Here is an 18,343-nt window from a genome sequence, read left to right as displayed (position 1 = left end):
AAAGAAAGAAAGAAAGAAAGAAAGAAAGAAAGAAAGAAAGAAAGAAAGAAAGAAAGAAAGAAAGAAAGAAAGAAAGAAAGAAAGAAATGTGCTGTTATTCCCCTAAGATTTTTCTTGGGTCTCCTTATGAACCAGTCTAAATTATTCTTACTGCATTTTTCGTACTCAGTTGTTGCATCTTTAGCTGATTTGAAACATGGAATTTCCCCCAGATCCCCACTTTGGGGGAATTCAGTATATTCCCATTGTGTTTTTTCCTCTCTGTTGTTTGTGGTCTCTCTGCATTCCTGTTTTGTTGTTTGTTTGTTTTTGTTTTGTGTTGTGTTGTGTTGTTTTTATTTGGGGTTTTTTTTGTTTGTTTGTTTGTTTGTTTTGCAGAAGGAACATTGCATGTAATGTAAATTATAAATTAATACATCGTCAAGAAACTTATAACTCATAGCTTATTAAAAATCACAATAAAATCCAAACAACTGAAATGAGAATATTTTTACTAATATCCAAAAAATGACACTTTGAGGTGGTGTTTGGGGGGCCTCTGGTGACCCTTGGTAATTAGTTTACAGTTCAATGAACGCTTTTCAATTTAATCTTTAAATGTAAAAGTTGAAATTGGTTGGTGCCATATTTGCCCTATAATTTACTTCTATCATGTCTCTGCTACCCTGACAACTCAGCCTGAACTCATGAGGACAACCCTGTGGATAGACTGGCTGGCACTGGTTATGGTTAATTTAACTGGTAGCACACCGCAGGACATTCAGTGGCTTTATCAACACACAAAGCGTGATAACAGCGTGCCTCTCTGCGCACCCTGCTGTCTTCTGCATCTCTTGGACTGACTCAAGCTGAGGTTTGTCAGAGAAAATCGGGCCGTATCTGGTGGGCTGTTGGTGCTGCTGACGCCGATGTTTCTGCTGACGGGGGAAGAGGGGAAGTTCGTGCTGTGGCCCTGCAAAACGTCAGACACAGCAAAAGCGTTACCACGCAATTACGGGCTTCATATTAAGAGTGCGTTTGAGAGTCTGTCCACCTTCACAGGGAAACAAGGCTCTCTTTGGGTGTGTGTGTGTGTGTATGTGTGTGTGTGAGAGAGAGAGAGAGAGAGAGAGAGAGAGAGAGAGAGAGAGACTATAGTGTCTAGCCTGAAGGTGAGGCGGTAACGTCCTGCCTCCGTGCCTCTAGTTGCAGCCGAGCCAGCTTTGCGCGCATGCAGAACTTTACGCATCTGGTCGTCATCAGCAGCAGCGGCCACTCTTCCTGCGCATATGTGGCTCAAACAGAGTGGGAAGAGAACGTCTTCTTCTTGTTACATGACCTCTTAGGGGGGGAAAAAGCTGTGTAAAAGTGGCTTTACCGCAGCAGGACGAACACAGGCTGATCATTCTCTTTTCTGACATGCACTGCTGGATGGATTGGCTGTAAAGAGGTTTGGTGGGGGGAAAGAAGGCGAGGAGAAAACGAGCAAGATCCTTTGAGAACTCCGTCGCTGATCTGGATGTGAACAGATCCACCCTCTGCTCGGAAGTCCCGAGTTTCTATCTGGCTGTTTTTCTAGAGGCGCTGCTTGTGCTTTTTGCATGCACGGATCTATTTGGCTCACTTGTGCTTCTCGTTCTTTTTATCGCTCTGTTTTTTCCGCTGGTCCCCATTTGCGTCATGACTTCTAGCTATGCACATGTAATGGACAGGCAAGCTACGATACCAAACCGCCTGGAGAGCCCGATCACGTCTAACCTAGACAACCTGCAAGCCAAAAAGAACTTCTCGGTCAGCCATCTGTTAGACCTGGAAGAGGCCGGGGAAATGGTCGGTAGCCAGGCAGACGAGAGCGTCGGGGAGACGGGGAGGAATATGCTGGAGTCCCCCGGGCTGACTAGCGGGAGCGACACGACCCAGCAGGAAAGTAAGTGAAATGCTGATCAGAAGATCTTAAAAGGATGAGACTAAGCAAAGGAGATCGCGTTTTTGTTTGTGTATTTTTTTGTTTTTAATCATCCTTCATGTTCTTCATGTTTAGCTCCCTTGTAGAAAACCCAGAGTTAAAGGTCATGACTTCTAGTAAACACATCAAATCAAAGACAAAAGCAGTTATTTTGACAGGCTGAAAACTAAACTCATTTGTTTTCATTACTTTTCTGGCGAGTTTCCGCGCGCAGACCGCATGAATGGAGCTCTGCAAAAAGCGGAGCGCATGGAAGAAATCTTCTAGTGAGTTTTGGCAATGCCTCATCCCTGACGGCCTCCCCCTCAAAATGGCCATTAATTTACCATTAACACTCTGATGTCAGTGAGGTATGATGATATTGGTGGACATGGTCAGTGAAGTCACCTTACGAGCCTAACCTCGGAGCAATAAATCTCTTGCTCACGAGTGTTGACCTAAGCGAGGGCACTTTTTAAAATTTCTACTTTTAAGAAAAAAACACTAAAGATTGCTAATGATTCATTTAGAAAATAGTTAGACTGAGTCACATGTACACATATGCCAGAGTTTTGTGTATATTTTTTATAATTCTATCTCAGCATTTTCCTAAGCATTTCCATTAAGACTTGCGTAGATGTGCAAAAATGAGGCCGATATCCGTGACAATATAGAGGCGGGATCTATTCCTTGAGCTGCCGTTGGAAATCCAGTCTGAGAATCGAAGTCAACATTCCCAACTTTTGTTTTGGAATGCGTTATTGCGTGCTTGGAAGCCGACAACAACCTGGATAAATCCACCCCAATAAAAGGAAAAAAATGCCACTGCTCGTCCTCTCGGCCGCAGTGTTGCGAGAGTAAATAAACTAAATAAACGCTCCCTCCTTCTCCCCCCTCCTCTTTTTCTGCTCAAAGGGCCATTTGCAGAAGTTGACACAAACGTTATAGCCTTTAATGAGTGTTATTGTTATTTTTTAAAGGCTAAAAAATCGGCTGTGAGAAATATGGGGGAGGAAGTGGCCGGGTCACGTCGTTAATCTACGGTTATTTTCAGCCTGTCAAACACTTTCAGAATATCGGAGCCTAGTCATTTGTCACAATTACCGCGCGTGTCCTCGTTCCGACAATTAAAGAATCAAATAACAGCATCTCATCAGCTCTGACAAACCACAGAAGGCACGAGTCGAGCGGATTATAAAAAAGAAAAACAAAAACAAATGTTAGTCTGATAAGTAAAACTTGAGTGCTTTTACTGCGTTTAAAAGAAATCTGATTTAAGCTAATAATAATAATAATAATAAAATTCATTAAAATTATTACTATTATTAGAACTACTCTGAACGCACAAACTGTAAAGCAACAACTGATTCAAACATTTCGAGGCATTTTTACACGTCACCAATATCTTTTTTTCACAGAAATCCTTTGTTTGCTTGGAAATCTAGAAAATAACAGTTCATCAGAAAATAACGAAAATGGGCCAAAACACCTTAATATGATGTTGGGAATCAGGTCCCCTCTAACGAATTCGTCTTGGCAGCAGGACCAATTGACTTTCACTGATCTGTGCTAATGAAATCAGTCTATAGTCCCACGTGTTGAGCACACTTGGAGCTGCCAGAATGATGATGTTGATGATGGTGCCGATGATGGGGATGGCTTTGATTTGCTTTTTTAAACGTCACCCTTCAAGCTTAATTAAAAGCCTTGCGGCACCAAATCAGCACTCGATCAGAAGAAACGGGGTCTTTTCGGGAATATGACTTTTAAAAGCATTTTGTGCCTGCATTCTCAATAAACCTGTAAATGACTATATTTGGATCTATAAAAAGTTCCAAAAGTTTTATTTTATATTATATTTATTTTTTTTTTGCTTTCGCTTTATGCGCCATGTCACGCCTGTCGTGCCATATTTTTAAATGTAATATGAATTAAACGTCAATAGAATACTGTACCATACCAAAGGAAAAAAAAAAACAGTATTTTTATTTTACTTATTTAACTATTTGTGCTTTAAAGTGGCATTTAGCAGCCAAAATGTTCAGCTTCACTTAAATAATGACATTTAATTCATATCTGTTTCACTGAAAGTATCCACATAAAGAGGACCCGACAAATCTTATTTGTTGTGCGCTTCTCTCCGGTTGTAAAGTCATGAGTCGGGCGGATGGGCGTCAGGATTTGCTTTTTAACTCCCAACCTGTGGACGGTCAAATCTCAGGTTTCTGGTGTGTGCGCTGTACGCGGTCGTTGGTTTGCCACGTGTAGCCGCTACCTGCCTTTATAACCCCACTTTACTGCATTTTTTTTACTTCTCGACTTAACACAGTTTCAGATCGAAACTCTGGCGAGTGATGCCTACAGAGCTGCTGTAGTGACTTCTAACAAACTAAGACTCATAGTGAAAACATAAAAGGAAAACTTTATTGCTACTCACTCATATATATATATATATATATATATATATATATATATATATATATATATATATATATATATATATATATATATATATATATATATATATATATATATATATATGCGTTTATTATACGTATTATTTTCAAAAGAATTTAAATGAAGATGTCATTAGTGGAATCTATTGACTTACAACCCAGGGTGGAAGGACCCACACAGGGGGTCACAGGGGTCACAAGGTAAGTCCAAGAGTGATTAACTGGATTACGAAGGCGAAGGGAGGGGGAAGGCAGTATTTTTCTTTTTAGGTTTGAGGACATTTATTAATTTTTTCTTTTCAAGCATAAATCCCAGACAAAAAATACGATTACATGTAGCCACTACTATTTGTTACTTTTAAGCACTTAAATAATAAAATATCACTTTATGGATTCAATTTAATTTAGCAAATGAATGATGCATCTTTGTACTCTCCTCCAGAGCTTATTGCCCCCCCACCCCAATGTGAACTGCAACCATCAGTAATTTAAAGAAAGACAAAGAAAGACAAAGAAAGACAAAGGCAAAGACAACAAAATAAACACTTTGACTTTTAGGAATTTTGACATTTTTGCAAAAAAAAAAAAACTAAAAACTTTACAGAAAACACCCACCTATTTTTTGTATTTACAACAAATTAACAACAAATTACCTTCATATCTATCTATCTATCTATCTATCTATCTATCTATCTATCTATCTATCTATCTATCTATCTATCTATCTATCTATCTATCTATCTATCTATCTATCTATCTATCTATCTATCTATCTATCTATCTATCTATCTATCTATCTATAATGTTAATCATGTATAAATCTTTTGTATAGAACAATATAAGAAATCACTGTGGTCAGCTTGCTTGAAATAAATTCATTAGGGGTTACATCAATAATACTTTATTTTAAGGGGAGCCATTCAAAGAGGCTGGGAATCATTGGTGTACTTGGTAACTCTATACCAGCAGATAAGCAGAGTTTACTTTTGGTTTCCCCTGTGTTAATCTACTGATTGATTGAGACCCACTTTGAGAAAACGTGGGAACAGATAAACAAACAGGTTACTTGATGATAGAGTAGTGTGTGACACAATGCCAGGAGTTTGTGTGAAAAGTACTAGTACAATAAAAGTGTCACATCTTTGGCTGGAAGTCTATAAAATTTCATATTTTTACTAACAAACACACTTCAAACATCTTAAAAAATAAAACACCAAGTACATAAACCTTTAGCCATTATCTGGAAATGAAGATGACAACAGAAGTGCTATGTGGAGATTTAAATAGAAATTCAAACGATTGGAAATTTTAAAAAGCAAATTTTTTTTATCTCTGAGGAACTATATTACCTGATAAATTATTTTTGTGAATTTCTTTTCATCGTATTATTCAGGTTGGGTCAATTTTGTAAATGTTTTCCAAAAAATTACCACAACATGTGACTGAAAGCTCGAGAAAAACTACAAGTCTAAGTAGTGCAATAAAAGTTCCACTTAATGATTTTTACATAAGAAAAATATATGCAGATATAGTTGCCATTTTGCTTAATTACATAAAGTTAATTGATTTAGTATTAACCAAAAAAAAAAATACCACAATTTAGAAGAACTACTTGAAAATTTTAAAATGAAAAAACGTTTAAGATATTTTCAGACTCCATTAATAATTGTACTACAACAACTTTGTTGCTCTTTCATGTGTCAGTATCACATTACTCTTTCATAGAGCTGTGACAAGAAACATATTAAATACATGATGTTTTATCTCCACTCAAGATGTCTTTGTCCCTGTGCTGAATACAAAATCAGAATCAGTCACAAAATCTGTAGCAGAGAAAACTGAATTATACTTTTTGTTTGAATTGAGTGAAGTCTCCCAAAATGTAATTACTGTAAAGGAGCATAAAACGCTTGAGTGTACTGGGTAACATCCCACCTCTGCATGTGTGTGTGTGTGTGTGTGTGTGTGTGTGTGTGTGTGTGTGTGTGTGTGTGTGTGTGTGTGTGTGTGTGTGTGTAACTACAGATTGTGTGTGTGAATGTAATTAGGCGGGAACATTGAAGAGCACTGCCTTATTTTTCTGTGTGAAAGTGTTATTTTGCGGTCTTGTTGTGCAGCCACAATTCACCAACACTGATTTCACCCTGCAGGAACTATCAGACTGAACACATGGAGCGATTCCATAATGGATTACACATTAACGTTCGCCAGAGTGATTCTGTTACTTTTCTTTTTGGCTTGTGTGCTTGTTCGTTAGGTTATCAGCCAAATGATGTTTTGGCATAGATCCAAAAATTATTTGAAGGCTTTCATTAAATAACAGAAATCTTACTTTCCAAGAAGGTAAATATAATTTTGTTTGTTGGTTTAAAAGAAAATAAGAATGAGAAAAACTACAGAGGCCACTATCAGTAGGTCAGGGCTGTCTGGATCTATATGATGCTTTATGTCTTTTTGCAAAGCTCTAAGCATTAAACATATTAAATGAGCTTCTGCTTTAACTGGGCAGAAAAAAAAACTCACCTTGCAAACCTCAATTTTTAGTCTTCAAGGGGTAGTATATGGTTGAAAGGGAAGAAAAGAAATGTATGAAATCTATCTATGTTATTAATTTTTATTTGTGACTGAAACTGTTTGTACAGCCTGCAGTAGCAATTGTCTTTCAATGCAGAGAGTGCTGTGTATAATTCAAATTTAAATCAAATTTTTTGTTATATTTGTCCTCCTTGGGCAAAGTAAATGTGTTTAGTCTCTTTTCTTTACCTTATTAAGTTCTTTTCCCTTTCTCTGACTACAGATGAACAGATGAACACAGAGGAAAAGAAGAAGAGGAAACAGCGCAGGAACAGGACCACTTTCAACAGCAGCCAGCTCCAAGCTCTGGAGAGAGTGTTTGAGAGGACACACTACCCCGATGCTTTCGTAAGAGAAGACCTGGCTCGCCGGGTCAACCTCACCGAGGCCAGAGTGCAGGTATGAAAAGAGGCATTGCAATAGAAAGGTGGCTTTAATGCTAAGTGGCAAAAAAAGTTTTTTTAAATGATTATATTTTCTCCTGAAATTATAAACCCATACGTATCTCCAGTGTCTGCCTAAATGATTCCACATTCTGATACTTTAATTTGGACAAATACTTCTGATTCCTTGACATTTGCATCTCCTCCAGCTAGAGTCTAACTTTGATCACAGGAGAAGCATCAAAAGTACTTATAAGATTTCAAATCAGTAGTGTACTAGAATGAGTCATGACAAAATAAATAACTTCCTATTAACTTACAGGCAAACAAACGTGCTGCATTTCCTGATGTAGTAAAAAACAAAAAAAAACAAAAGAGATTTTGGAACTCAAATCTAAAAATAGAACCTAATAAATTTCTTGTGATATGACTATTTTATTAAGCAGAAAGAGAAACTGGAGTACACACAGTCCCACAAATAGCAGGGCTCCCCTTGTTCTGTCTGTTAGCTCTTAATCTAATAGTTTAAGTTAGTAATCCTCCTTAATGGCTGAAAGTCATTAATGTCTTTAGATTTTGCATTAGACCATTTCAAAGGAACCGATAAGAGCTGACAAATTTCTCTTATCATACCTGAGTGATCTTTTAAATAATTACTGATATTGTAGAGTCTGTGAGCAGTTTGCAAAAACTCCCCAGTGAACTGACTGTGATTAGAAAAGTGGATATAATGATGTTTAATTTCCTCAGTGGTTTACAAAGTGTGTCCAACACACGAGGGCTGCAGCAAAGGGCGGCTAAATACAATGCTGACAGTGGGAAAATGAATCACACATTTAGATATAATCACCATGCAAACTGATATATAGTTTTCTCAAATGTGTCTTTGTAAAATAATGTTTGTAGTGGTAGCTGAAAGTTTCAGAATTGACATAAAGGATTCTTCATCAAGACACACATTTGTAAGGAGTGAACAAGCTTTCTGCATTTACATGCATTTCTGTTTACGAAGCACATGACATATTCTAGGATATGCTATAAGTCTAACAAAAGAATTGGAAATGTTGCTTTATTATTGTATTACTTTATTGAAAGAGTCTTTATATATATTTCATCACAAAATAATTTGAATAAATCTAGCAATAAAAAAGTGCATTCAAAGAACTACGTCAAAATACAATTTTAATCACCATAAATCAGTCCTTTGGTAATCATTTATGTGCTACAGGACCTTGATTGATATTATTATTTGCATATTAAAAAATGGCACTATGTGGTCAGTGGTTCTTTGTGAACTGTATGTGGTCTTCTAGGGCCTGCATCAATTGCTTCCCACAGGCCAAAGACATGCATGTTAGGTAAACTGATGGTTCTCTATTGGCCATCGGTGTGGAAATGAGAAAGTGTGGTTATCTGTCTATCTATGATGGACTAGTGATGGACAGGGCACATCCTATCTCTCACCTTATTTCTTCTGCCTCTCATGTCCCTTAGTTGAATATGTAGTTAATAAAACAGATGAATAGTAAAATACTCCATGCTGCTACTAGGGTGTCCACCCATCTAGACATAAGACACAACATCCCTAGTTCATTTGTTGCACACTCCATTTCTTTGTCCAGTTCAGTTCAATTTCATTTATATAGCACCAAATCACAACAAGCAGTCGCCTCAAGGCACTTTATATTGTAACGTAGAGACCCTACAATAATTACAGAGAAAATTTAACAATCAAAATGATCCCGTATGAGCAAGCACTTGGTGACAGTGGAAAGAAAAAACTCCCTTTTAACAGGAAGAAACCTCCGGCAGAACCAGGCTCGGGGAGGGGCAGTCATCTGCTGCGACCGGTTGGGGGTGAGGGGAGAGACACAGGACAAAAGACATGCTTTTGTTTTTTGTTTCCTGTCACGTATAAATAAGACAGTTTAGTGATTTAAAAAAAATACATAATAATAATAATAATAATAATAATAATAATATTAATATAAGAATTTAAAAAAATCAGTAATTTGACAGTCCCTTTACTAACAAACATACAGCTGATCTTCATTAAGGTGTTTAGTAGTATATCAAATGGACTGGTTATTACAGAGCACTTTTCTACTCTACATGAGCACTCAAAGTGCTTATACAACACATTTTCATTCACACAATCATACAAGCACTTTTTTCTACATGCTTTCTGTCTAACATTCACACTCCGATGGATGCATCTTGAGCAACTTGGGGTTGCCCAAGGATACTTTGGCATGCAAACTGGAGCAGCCAGTGATCAAACCACTAACCTTCCAATTAGTAGTTGACCTGCTCTATCTTCTGAGCCACAGGAGTGTTGAACACAAGTTCAACCGTTCCAGTTCCTATGAAAGACTTTGCATTGACATTCATGCAAATAGAAGTTGCATTCATTTGTTTCTTTGTGGTCACAACCAAGATTTGTAGTTTAGTTTTGCTCTGAGCTTTGCCTGTCAGCTGTTCAAACAGCAAGCAAAATTTATAATTGTGATGAGGAAAATCAAACTTCATTTAGGTCTTCACTTGGCTGTGCTGGATAAACTGCTACTATTTACTTGTAACCAAGAAATATTCATATTATTTTAAATGCACACAAGCCCCAGGTACACCCAATATTCATGTGACTTATAACTAATAATTAAAGATACACATTTCCTGCAGGGATACATGGCTAAAAATAAATCAGTCCTGACTTTATACAAAACAATGAAAGTATTTATTCTGTGGCCAGAGTCAAAGGGAAAAAGGAAATAGTGATCTTGGAGTGAGACAAGCAGCACATCTGTGATTAATGTGTAGCAGAGAGCTATGCAGAAATTCTTCGATAAAAGACTTTGGGCTAATTCCTGAGGCAGTGCGTCAGCAAGCCCCTCTGAGTGCACACAACTTATAATAGACCCAATTTCAGGGAAGAAAAAAACATTAGTAACCCCCCCCCCTCTACCCCCACCCCAATCATCATCTATTTAGCAAGGTGGTTTTGGTGATGGGGGTAGGGGTGGGGGGGGACTGATAAGCGCTGCAAGAAGGGAACTATAGATGAAATCTGAGTGTGTGGGAGAGCGTGTGGATGCATGATGATTTTAAAGCATTAGATAAGACATTTTGATAAGAGACAAGAGTTATTTTTAGGTGCTTTTTATGGTTCTGCTCGTTTATTAGACTGTGTAGAGAAACCTGGTAACATATAACAAAGTTCACGTGCGGTCTAAAATTAAAGCAGTAATTGAGACACATCTCCCTATATGAGGTTTCACGTCAAGGAGAAAGGTCACAAACCTTACTGATTCACAATCACAATCCCTAATACTGACATTAATATAGATGTAAAAAATGTGTTACACATTGTAAAGTGAATGGATCATGAATAGAATCTTGTGATTTAGCAGTCATTAAGCAATTCCTTTACTCTGTCTTTATCCCTTAACAGACAGTAATTCCTGTTCATGCACACAATAGCTGCAGGAAAACAAAGCGTGCACAGACTGTAGAAAACAAGCAAGTCTGAACGTGTTACAGAGTGAGACAAAACTATTTTTTAAATATCCATAATGACAGTTAATACGACGAACACCTGTTCTGTACACTGGCCAATCAAAGTTTCAAAGCATGCCTGCAGATCTTCAGCCAAAATCAAAATGCTGATTGTCCCTGTGAATAATATTAAGTCAAGTGTTATATATTAAATGTTATGGTAAATGGACTGCATTTGTAAAGCACTGCTTTTGTCCTTTAGGCCCTTCAAAAAGCTAAGTTATGGCATGTCATTAAATAAAGTCCTGATCCTGGTATCAGAATGTATGTTTGAGAATGACTTTTCATCTTCTTTATTTTAGAGCTATTAACCTATTATAGTCCTGAAAATACTGAAACTATGAGAATCAATTTATCTAATGGAATTAAATGCTTAATTTCATACACATTATCCCCAGAATTTACATAAGAAAATTGGTAAATTCAAATTTTTAATGGTATTGGAAATTTCAGCAGGCTTTATGATAAAGGTTTGTGTACAGGACCAAAAACTTTATAAAATAAAATAAGTGGACTTAGCCATTGTGGAGCTAAAGAGTGGATTGCCACCAACATGCTAGTTGAGAGATGTAAATTTGGCTAATGCAATCATAATAACTTGCTAATAAATAAATAAATTGCTGTTGCAGTTGCATGTAGTTAAAGTTTTATGAATGAGAGTCTCTTTGCAGGCAGCACACCTTCAGCTGTATTCAGTTGAGTTTAATTTTATTCATAGAAAACCAAATCACAAAAAAACAAAAAAACAAAAAAAAAAACATCTGATTGGGGGGTTGGGGTGAGCTGTATTCATTTTTCATATCCAGTGGCTACTGTACATCTATTTTTCATAAGTTGTCTATGTATGTGGTGATTGTAAAAGCAGTGCCTCACACAGTCATGAAGAGGTTAAGAAATGAATAAGAATATGACAAATGCTTTGTTCCGTGTCTTTCCAGGTGTGGTTTCAGAACAGGAGAGCTAAATTCCGCAGGAACGAGAGAGCTATGCTGGCCAGCAAAAATGCCTCACTCCTCAAATCTTACTCAGGAGATGTGACAGCAGTGGAGCAGCCAATTGTGCCTCGCCCTGCACCCCGCCCCAATGACTACCTGTCTTGGGGCAGCGCTGCCCCCTACAGGTATAAACGCCCCCCTCCCCCATTTGTTCCTGCAACATCACCCAATAACCTAGCATCCACATTGTGTACACGTTCTACTTTGATAACAATTGGAAGTCCTCTATTTGTATTTCACTATTTCACTTCCAGAAAGCATGTGTAATTCATATGTGCATATAAGAAAGATAAAAACAAACAAAAAAAAATTATCAGAAAGCAAGAGGGAGAAATGAGTTTGGAAGGGAAAAATAAGGGAAAATAAGGAAAATATAAAAATTTAGTGGAATAAACAAATGAAAGAAAGAAGGACTTTCTTTCCTTCTTAGATGGCACGAAGGTCAAGAAGAAAGGAAGAGAAGCAAGGACAGAAAAAGGGAAGAAAAGCAAAGCAGGAAAAGTGTATAAGTCCCAAAAGACAGAAAGAAGACAGGAAACAGTAAATAAACAGGGAAAAGAATAAAATAAAAGGAAAGATATCAAGATGAAACAGAGGACAAAAGAGGACAGCAGACAAAAAGAAAAGATAGAAGGCAAAAATTATATGGTAAAAAGTATGAATTGAAAAAAATTAGAAGGAAAAAAGGGAGAAAGAAAAGGAAAAAGAAGAAAAGAAAGGACAGAAGAAAAGTTAAATAAGTAAGAATGAGGAATAAAGAAAGAGGAAATGTCTCAAAGAAGAGAAGAAATGACAATAAATGGCACAAAGGTTAAAAGCAAGGGATGGAACAAAAGAAAGCAACAGTCAGGGTGGAGAGAGGAAAGAAAGGGTAAAGGAAGCAATATGAAGGTACTTTTTTTAATATTTACTTTTCCTTTTTTTTATTACCACAATCACCACATGCTAACGCCACCGTAATCTCTCTCTCTCTGCGTCACACACACACACACACACACACACACACACACACATACTTACACACACACACACACACACACACACACACACACACACACACACACACATACTTACACACACACACACACACACACACACACACATACACACATACTTACACACACACACACACACACACACCACACACACACACACACACACACACACATACTTACACACCCACACACACACACACGCATGCGCGTGCGCACACACACACACACACACACACACACACACACACACACACACACACACACACACACACACACATATGCTGCTCTCTGTTATTGTTTCATTTCCTCCTCTTTTACCTGCACATACTTTTCATAGTTCTTCTGAAAGTCTTCATCTCCCGTAATCCACCTTGAACTCAAACTGACTCAAATCTAATAGGCTAAAGGTCAACAGCTCATCTCACAGATATCACCGCATTTATTCAACCTGTATTTAACCATTAGCACTGTCTTGTGCTTTGTGTCCCATATCCTTTTGTGCACTTATAAACAAAATTTTAAATAAATTCAGTCTGATTGCATTTGGGTGACAGTCAGATAAACAAACAGCAATCAAAACACTTCTCAACTTTGTAAAAGTGACATGTTCTTCTATTACAATAAACAATAGAATACATTATTATGACCAAACCATACATATTCTAGATCTCAAATGTGGATTCATCACTGAAATTAGTTTCCAATGAATGGACTAAACCATGTAGTATATTTGTTTGAAGCTAGGCTTTAGGCATTACAATATAATTTTCAATTGATTTCTTACCAAATGGGAGTAATCATGGTAAAGAAAGGGTAAAGAAATTGTTTAGTCTTTACCATGAAACAAACTGCTGATTTTGATTAAAAATATTTTTAAAAGATCAGCATTTACCCAGATTTAATCTTCATAACCACATAAAACTCATAAAAATAATGTGGTTGTTTATGTGGCTTTAAATTCAAATTTGACTTACATCCCCTCAAGCAGCAAGTTTTCCTGCTAAAGTTGCAGTCCATGATCTTTGTGTAGGTCTTCTAACCAAGCTATTACAAATATTTTACAGATGTGTTTATCTCTCTCTCTCTCTCTCTCTCTCTCTCTCTATATATATATATATATATATATATATATGTATATATATATATATATACATATATATATATATATATATATATATAGTTCAGTTGTTCAGGTTATGTTGTTGGTAGCTGAGTTACCACTAAGACTGTGGTAGCACAGATAGGAGTGTACAGAGTGATGCTCTGTGCATTGTTAACAAAAGGAATACTTTTGAGAATAATTTCAAGCAGTCTTGCTGATGCTTCTCAAAAGAGGATAATCACTTTTTATAAATATTTGCAAGAAATGAATGTAAAAGTAATGATTGTAGTAGTTTAATTTGTATATTAAACTACAAGTTCTTCACGAAGGTAATCAACTTCAATTCTACACTGGTTTTGTGGAATTAAATAATTAAATATAGACTATGAAAATAAAGAATTCTTAAGTGAAAATATTGCAGTTAATTTAACTACTCAAGTATCACATACTGCATGCAGTCACAATATTTAAATTCTGAAAAAAGTATTTTATATTAATCTAATAAAAATAAGCAAATAAGTTGTTTTAAACATAGTTTTTTCTGTTTACATTTAATGATTATAAATTATCTAAAATACTTTGTGAATGCTTAATAACGTCTGAAGAAGTGACTATAGGCACTGTTTTTAAAATATAGTAAATGATCGTAAATGATACAGAATGATTCATTTGTTTTCAATGGGAATGACTAAAAAGCTTTAATTTATACAAAATAAGGAATGTAGTCTTTCCCTTTTAAAAGTTGCTGTAAAGATTGAGCCAATGTGACCTGTGTAATGTTGAGTTCAAGGCCTATCTTTATCCATACATTTTATTTCTGCCTTTTCAAACCTTTGCCTTCGATGCTGCATATATAACCACAATGTCTTGCACACTGCTGACATCAAGCCAATTGTTTTGTATCAAAACACCTTTTTCCTGACCTTCTCTCTCATCAGTCCCTCTGTCAGCACTAGCAGACTGGGGCTAGATCCTGTGACCCTTCTGAAGAGGTGATAATGTGAAAACAAACCGTATTAAATCCACTATTGACCCTGTGACCCCTCTGTGCTACACTACACCAGATAGTGAACATCACACAGAAAAACAGCAATCTCCTGAGCAAATATTTTGTGACTCTGGTTACATTGGTCATGATTTACAGTAATCCCCAGTTATTAAACTGAGTATAAAATATCAAACATGCAGCTCAAACTCACTGAGAGTTTTTTGGCTGGACGTAGGGCAGTGGTGAAGCGGCGATAATGCTTTGTAGTGTTAAAAGTTCACTGTTCACAATCTTTAAGTTTGTATCCAGTGTTTAAAAAAGGGGACAGTGCAAGTGCCACAGAATATATACCCTCAGAAAACAAATACATTTTCCCTTTAATAGATCCAGTTCTTTTTTTATTTTCTTTAAAGAACCATACTGATGTTTTTAAATGTTTTCTCTTTAGTTTTTGAAAGTACTAGATGAGTGAGAGTTCTGAATGTATTCTAGCTGTCATTTAAATTTTGTTCAATTTTCAGCCTATTTGTACTATTTAAGCATTAGGTTAGAGTGTCAAGTTTCCTCCCCCAAGGCAGTCTTCATAGTTAGTATAGTGATATGCTAATTATGACGACAGCAGGTAATCAATAAGCATCATGTCTGCTTTTATTTATTAATTTTCTAGTTATTCTAATAAGTGTACTGCAGGTCCATTGCAATTATGACACATAAATTGTATTTAAACAAAATATTTGATCTAAAGTCCTTCAAAAACTGTGACAGGACACGCACACACATAGCACGTGTGTGCATGCACACATACACACACAAAGGCTGTGAAGAACACACAGGAACAGGAAGTTTTTAGCACTTTTGACTGAGTAATTACTGAAGAAAATTTTATTTGAACTAATAAGAAAAAATTAAATTGAAATTAAAATCAACATTCTGGTAAAAACATTTGTTACTGAGATCTAAGTTTGATCAGAATAATACAAATAGGTTACAAACTTTTGTCACTAATGAGCACAAACTCTGCTTTTTCCTTCGTTTTATCTGCATTTGATCACTTTCATTAAACTCAATCAGTGTACTGATGATACTAAAGTGAACTTCATTCAAGAATTTCACAACAACAGTCACCTCAAGGCACTTTATAGTGTAAGGTAAAGACCGTACAATAATAAAACCCAAAATCAGATAACCCCCTGTGAGCAAGCGAGGTGGCAGTGGGATGGAAAAACTCCCTTTTAACAGGAAGAATCCTTCAACAAAACCAGGTTCAGTGAGAAGCAGCCATCCGCCACAACTGGTTAGGGGTGAAGGGAGGGAGACAGGACAAAAAGCATACTGCTGAAGAGGGCCAGAGATTAATAATAACAAAATACACTGTGTATGAATGGGGTTGGGATTATGCAAGGGACTGGAATTCTGAATTAGAGGATTGTGTCCATTTATCATGCAATGTAATGTAACATTAAGTATAGCCAGTGTGTTTTGGAAACATACAAAAACATTGGTCATGTTCCTTTGGGGATTTTTGGTGTTCATGATTTCAAGTCAGATTTAGTTTAAAACATCATCAGTAATATATATATATATATATATATATATATATATATATATATATATATATATATATATATATATATATATATATATATATATATATATATATATATATATATATATATTGTTTCTTTACATATTTCCATAGCTGCAGCTCATGCTGAGCTTTAGCTCACCTCAGCTACAGGTGATGTAACCTTTTTCCCCCTTCTTCCCCCTTCCTCTGTCAGTGCCATGGCTACCTACCCACCCACCTGCTCCAACACCAATACATCCCAGGGCATGAACATGGCCAACAGCATTGCCAACCTGAGGCTCAAAGCCAAGGAGTACAGCTTGAACCAGGTGCCCACGGTCAACTGAAAGAATGAGACGCAAGGAGCTCCCAGAGGATGAGAAAGAACCCTCTCTTCTGCAAGAGAAGGACACCATCTCTGGGATGAACATCATTCCACATACCCTGGATCATGAAGTCTTTTCTCCTTTCTGGAGCAGCCGTGATGGCGTACTACTATCAATGTACCAATGTGCAAATGTGCAAAATGTTGAACACAGAGTGATGGCAGGATTTTTCCCAAGCCAACTTTTCTTTTTCTCCACAGCATCACTGAATTCTTGTTCATACAAAAAGACATCTAGACTGGATGCTGTAGCCAAATATCTGCACAGTTTTGCATTTGTGATTGTGACTTAAACGGAGTGTTAGTTCCAGTCAGAGAACTTGCTTTTTTATGGAGACTCAAATGGACAACATGGAATCCTATTTTTTCTGTAGTGTTGGATAAAATTACACACCATAACTGGGATCAACTCTTTTCTTTCTTTTATGTCTTCGACAAAATGACAATGACTTCCTCTGACATTTATACATTTTTAAAAATTTTTTCACGTTTCTTTCCATTTTATACCACTGACAAGCAAAATTTTTCAACGCATTTTGAATTTCATGTAATAGTCCAATATAAAGGAGAGGATGATGTATTTCTGAATCCAAACCCAGTAGATAATTTCCTATGATATACTTTATTTGTAACAGAATAAAAACTTGTATATGAATAAACATGCGTTTCAAGCAATAAAATTGCAGTGTCAAGAAATCTCAGAAAGTAGAAAACAGTTTTCCGATAATTGGAGCATTTTTCCAGCTTTTCAACAATTTCCTTAAACAATTTCTGACAATCTCTCCCTGATGCTTGTAGATTATTTTAACAAAAATACACTGCCTACAGTCAGTCAGTCTTGTATCATGCTTCAAAAAGTTTAAGGACTTCTTGAAGCATGAGCGTGTTTAAGTGTGTTTATAGATGAGACCATTTGGAAAGCAAACTGATCATGGACCTCATGCACATCCCATAAAAGAAAGATTTACAACCAGAGAACAGATGCTCCTTTAGAGAAACCCTGAGCTCCTCCTACTGTGTGTGTGTGTGTGTGTGTGTGTGTGTGTGTGTGTGTGTGTGTGTGTGCGTGTGTGTGTGCGTGCGTGCGCGCGTGCGTGCGCGCGTGCCTGGGTGGGCGGGTGTTTTCCTGATTACCACAACCTGAAATTTCCATCTTAAAAATAGGATATTTATGAGCATGGAAATCTCCTTTCTATGGAGGCCCCTGGGCCTTATTTAACTCTGTGGCTGTCATACAAGGTGTTTGTTCTCCTTTGCCCCTCATAACCTTCACTGTCAACAAACACAAGTCAACACTGGTCTTTGAATGGTGTTCACAGACTGTAAAAGCCAGGCTGAATGAAGCTGTAGTTTCAGTTTTTGCAGGTCTTTGTAAATTTTGACATGTGTGCCATCATATAAATACATGGCTCAAGGAAATGT

At 36.7% G+C, this 18,343-nt stretch overlaps 1 protein-coding gene across 1 annotated transcript; it reads left to right on the top strand.

Moving 5' to 3' along the window:
• The first annotated feature begins 986 nt into the window (after positions 1 to 986).
• On the top strand, positions 987 to 17,601 carry prrx1b (paired related homeobox 1b). Its single transcript, XM_030726508.1, has 4 exons — positions 987 to 1,906; positions 7,178 to 7,353; positions 11,828 to 12,009; positions 16,751 to 17,601. Exons 1-4 carry the CDS (start codon positions 1,660 to 1,662, stop codon positions 16,881 to 16,883), a joined length of 738 nt encoding a protein of 245 aa, XP_030582368.1. The 5' UTR covers positions 987 to 1,659; the 3' UTR covers positions 16,884 to 17,601.
• Positions 17,602 to 18,343: the final 742 nt, after the last annotated feature.

The sequence above is a fragment of the Archocentrus centrarchus genome, chromosome 4, assembly GCF_007364275.1.
Source record: "Archocentrus centrarchus isolate MPI-CPG fArcCen1 chromosome 4, fArcCen1, whole genome shotgun sequence".
In the NCBI taxonomy this organism is placed as follows: Eukaryota; Metazoa; Chordata; class Actinopteri; order Cichliformes; family Cichlidae; genus Archocentrus; species Archocentrus centrarchus.
This window is presented reverse-complemented; position numbering and strand designations above follow the sequence as displayed.

Coding starts and splice junctions, on each gene's coding strand:
- prrx1b (XM_030726508.1), top strand. CDS start 1,660: ATGACTTCTAGCTATGCACATGTAATGGACAGGCAAGCTACGATACCA. Junction 1,907..7,177: donor CGACACGACCCAGCAGGAAA/GTAAGTGAAATG, acceptor CTCTGACTACAG/ATGAACAGATGAACACAGAG. Junction 12,010..16,750: donor GGCAGCGCTGCCCCCTACAG/GTATAAACGCCC, acceptor TTCCTCTGTCAG/TGCCATGGCTACCTACCCAC.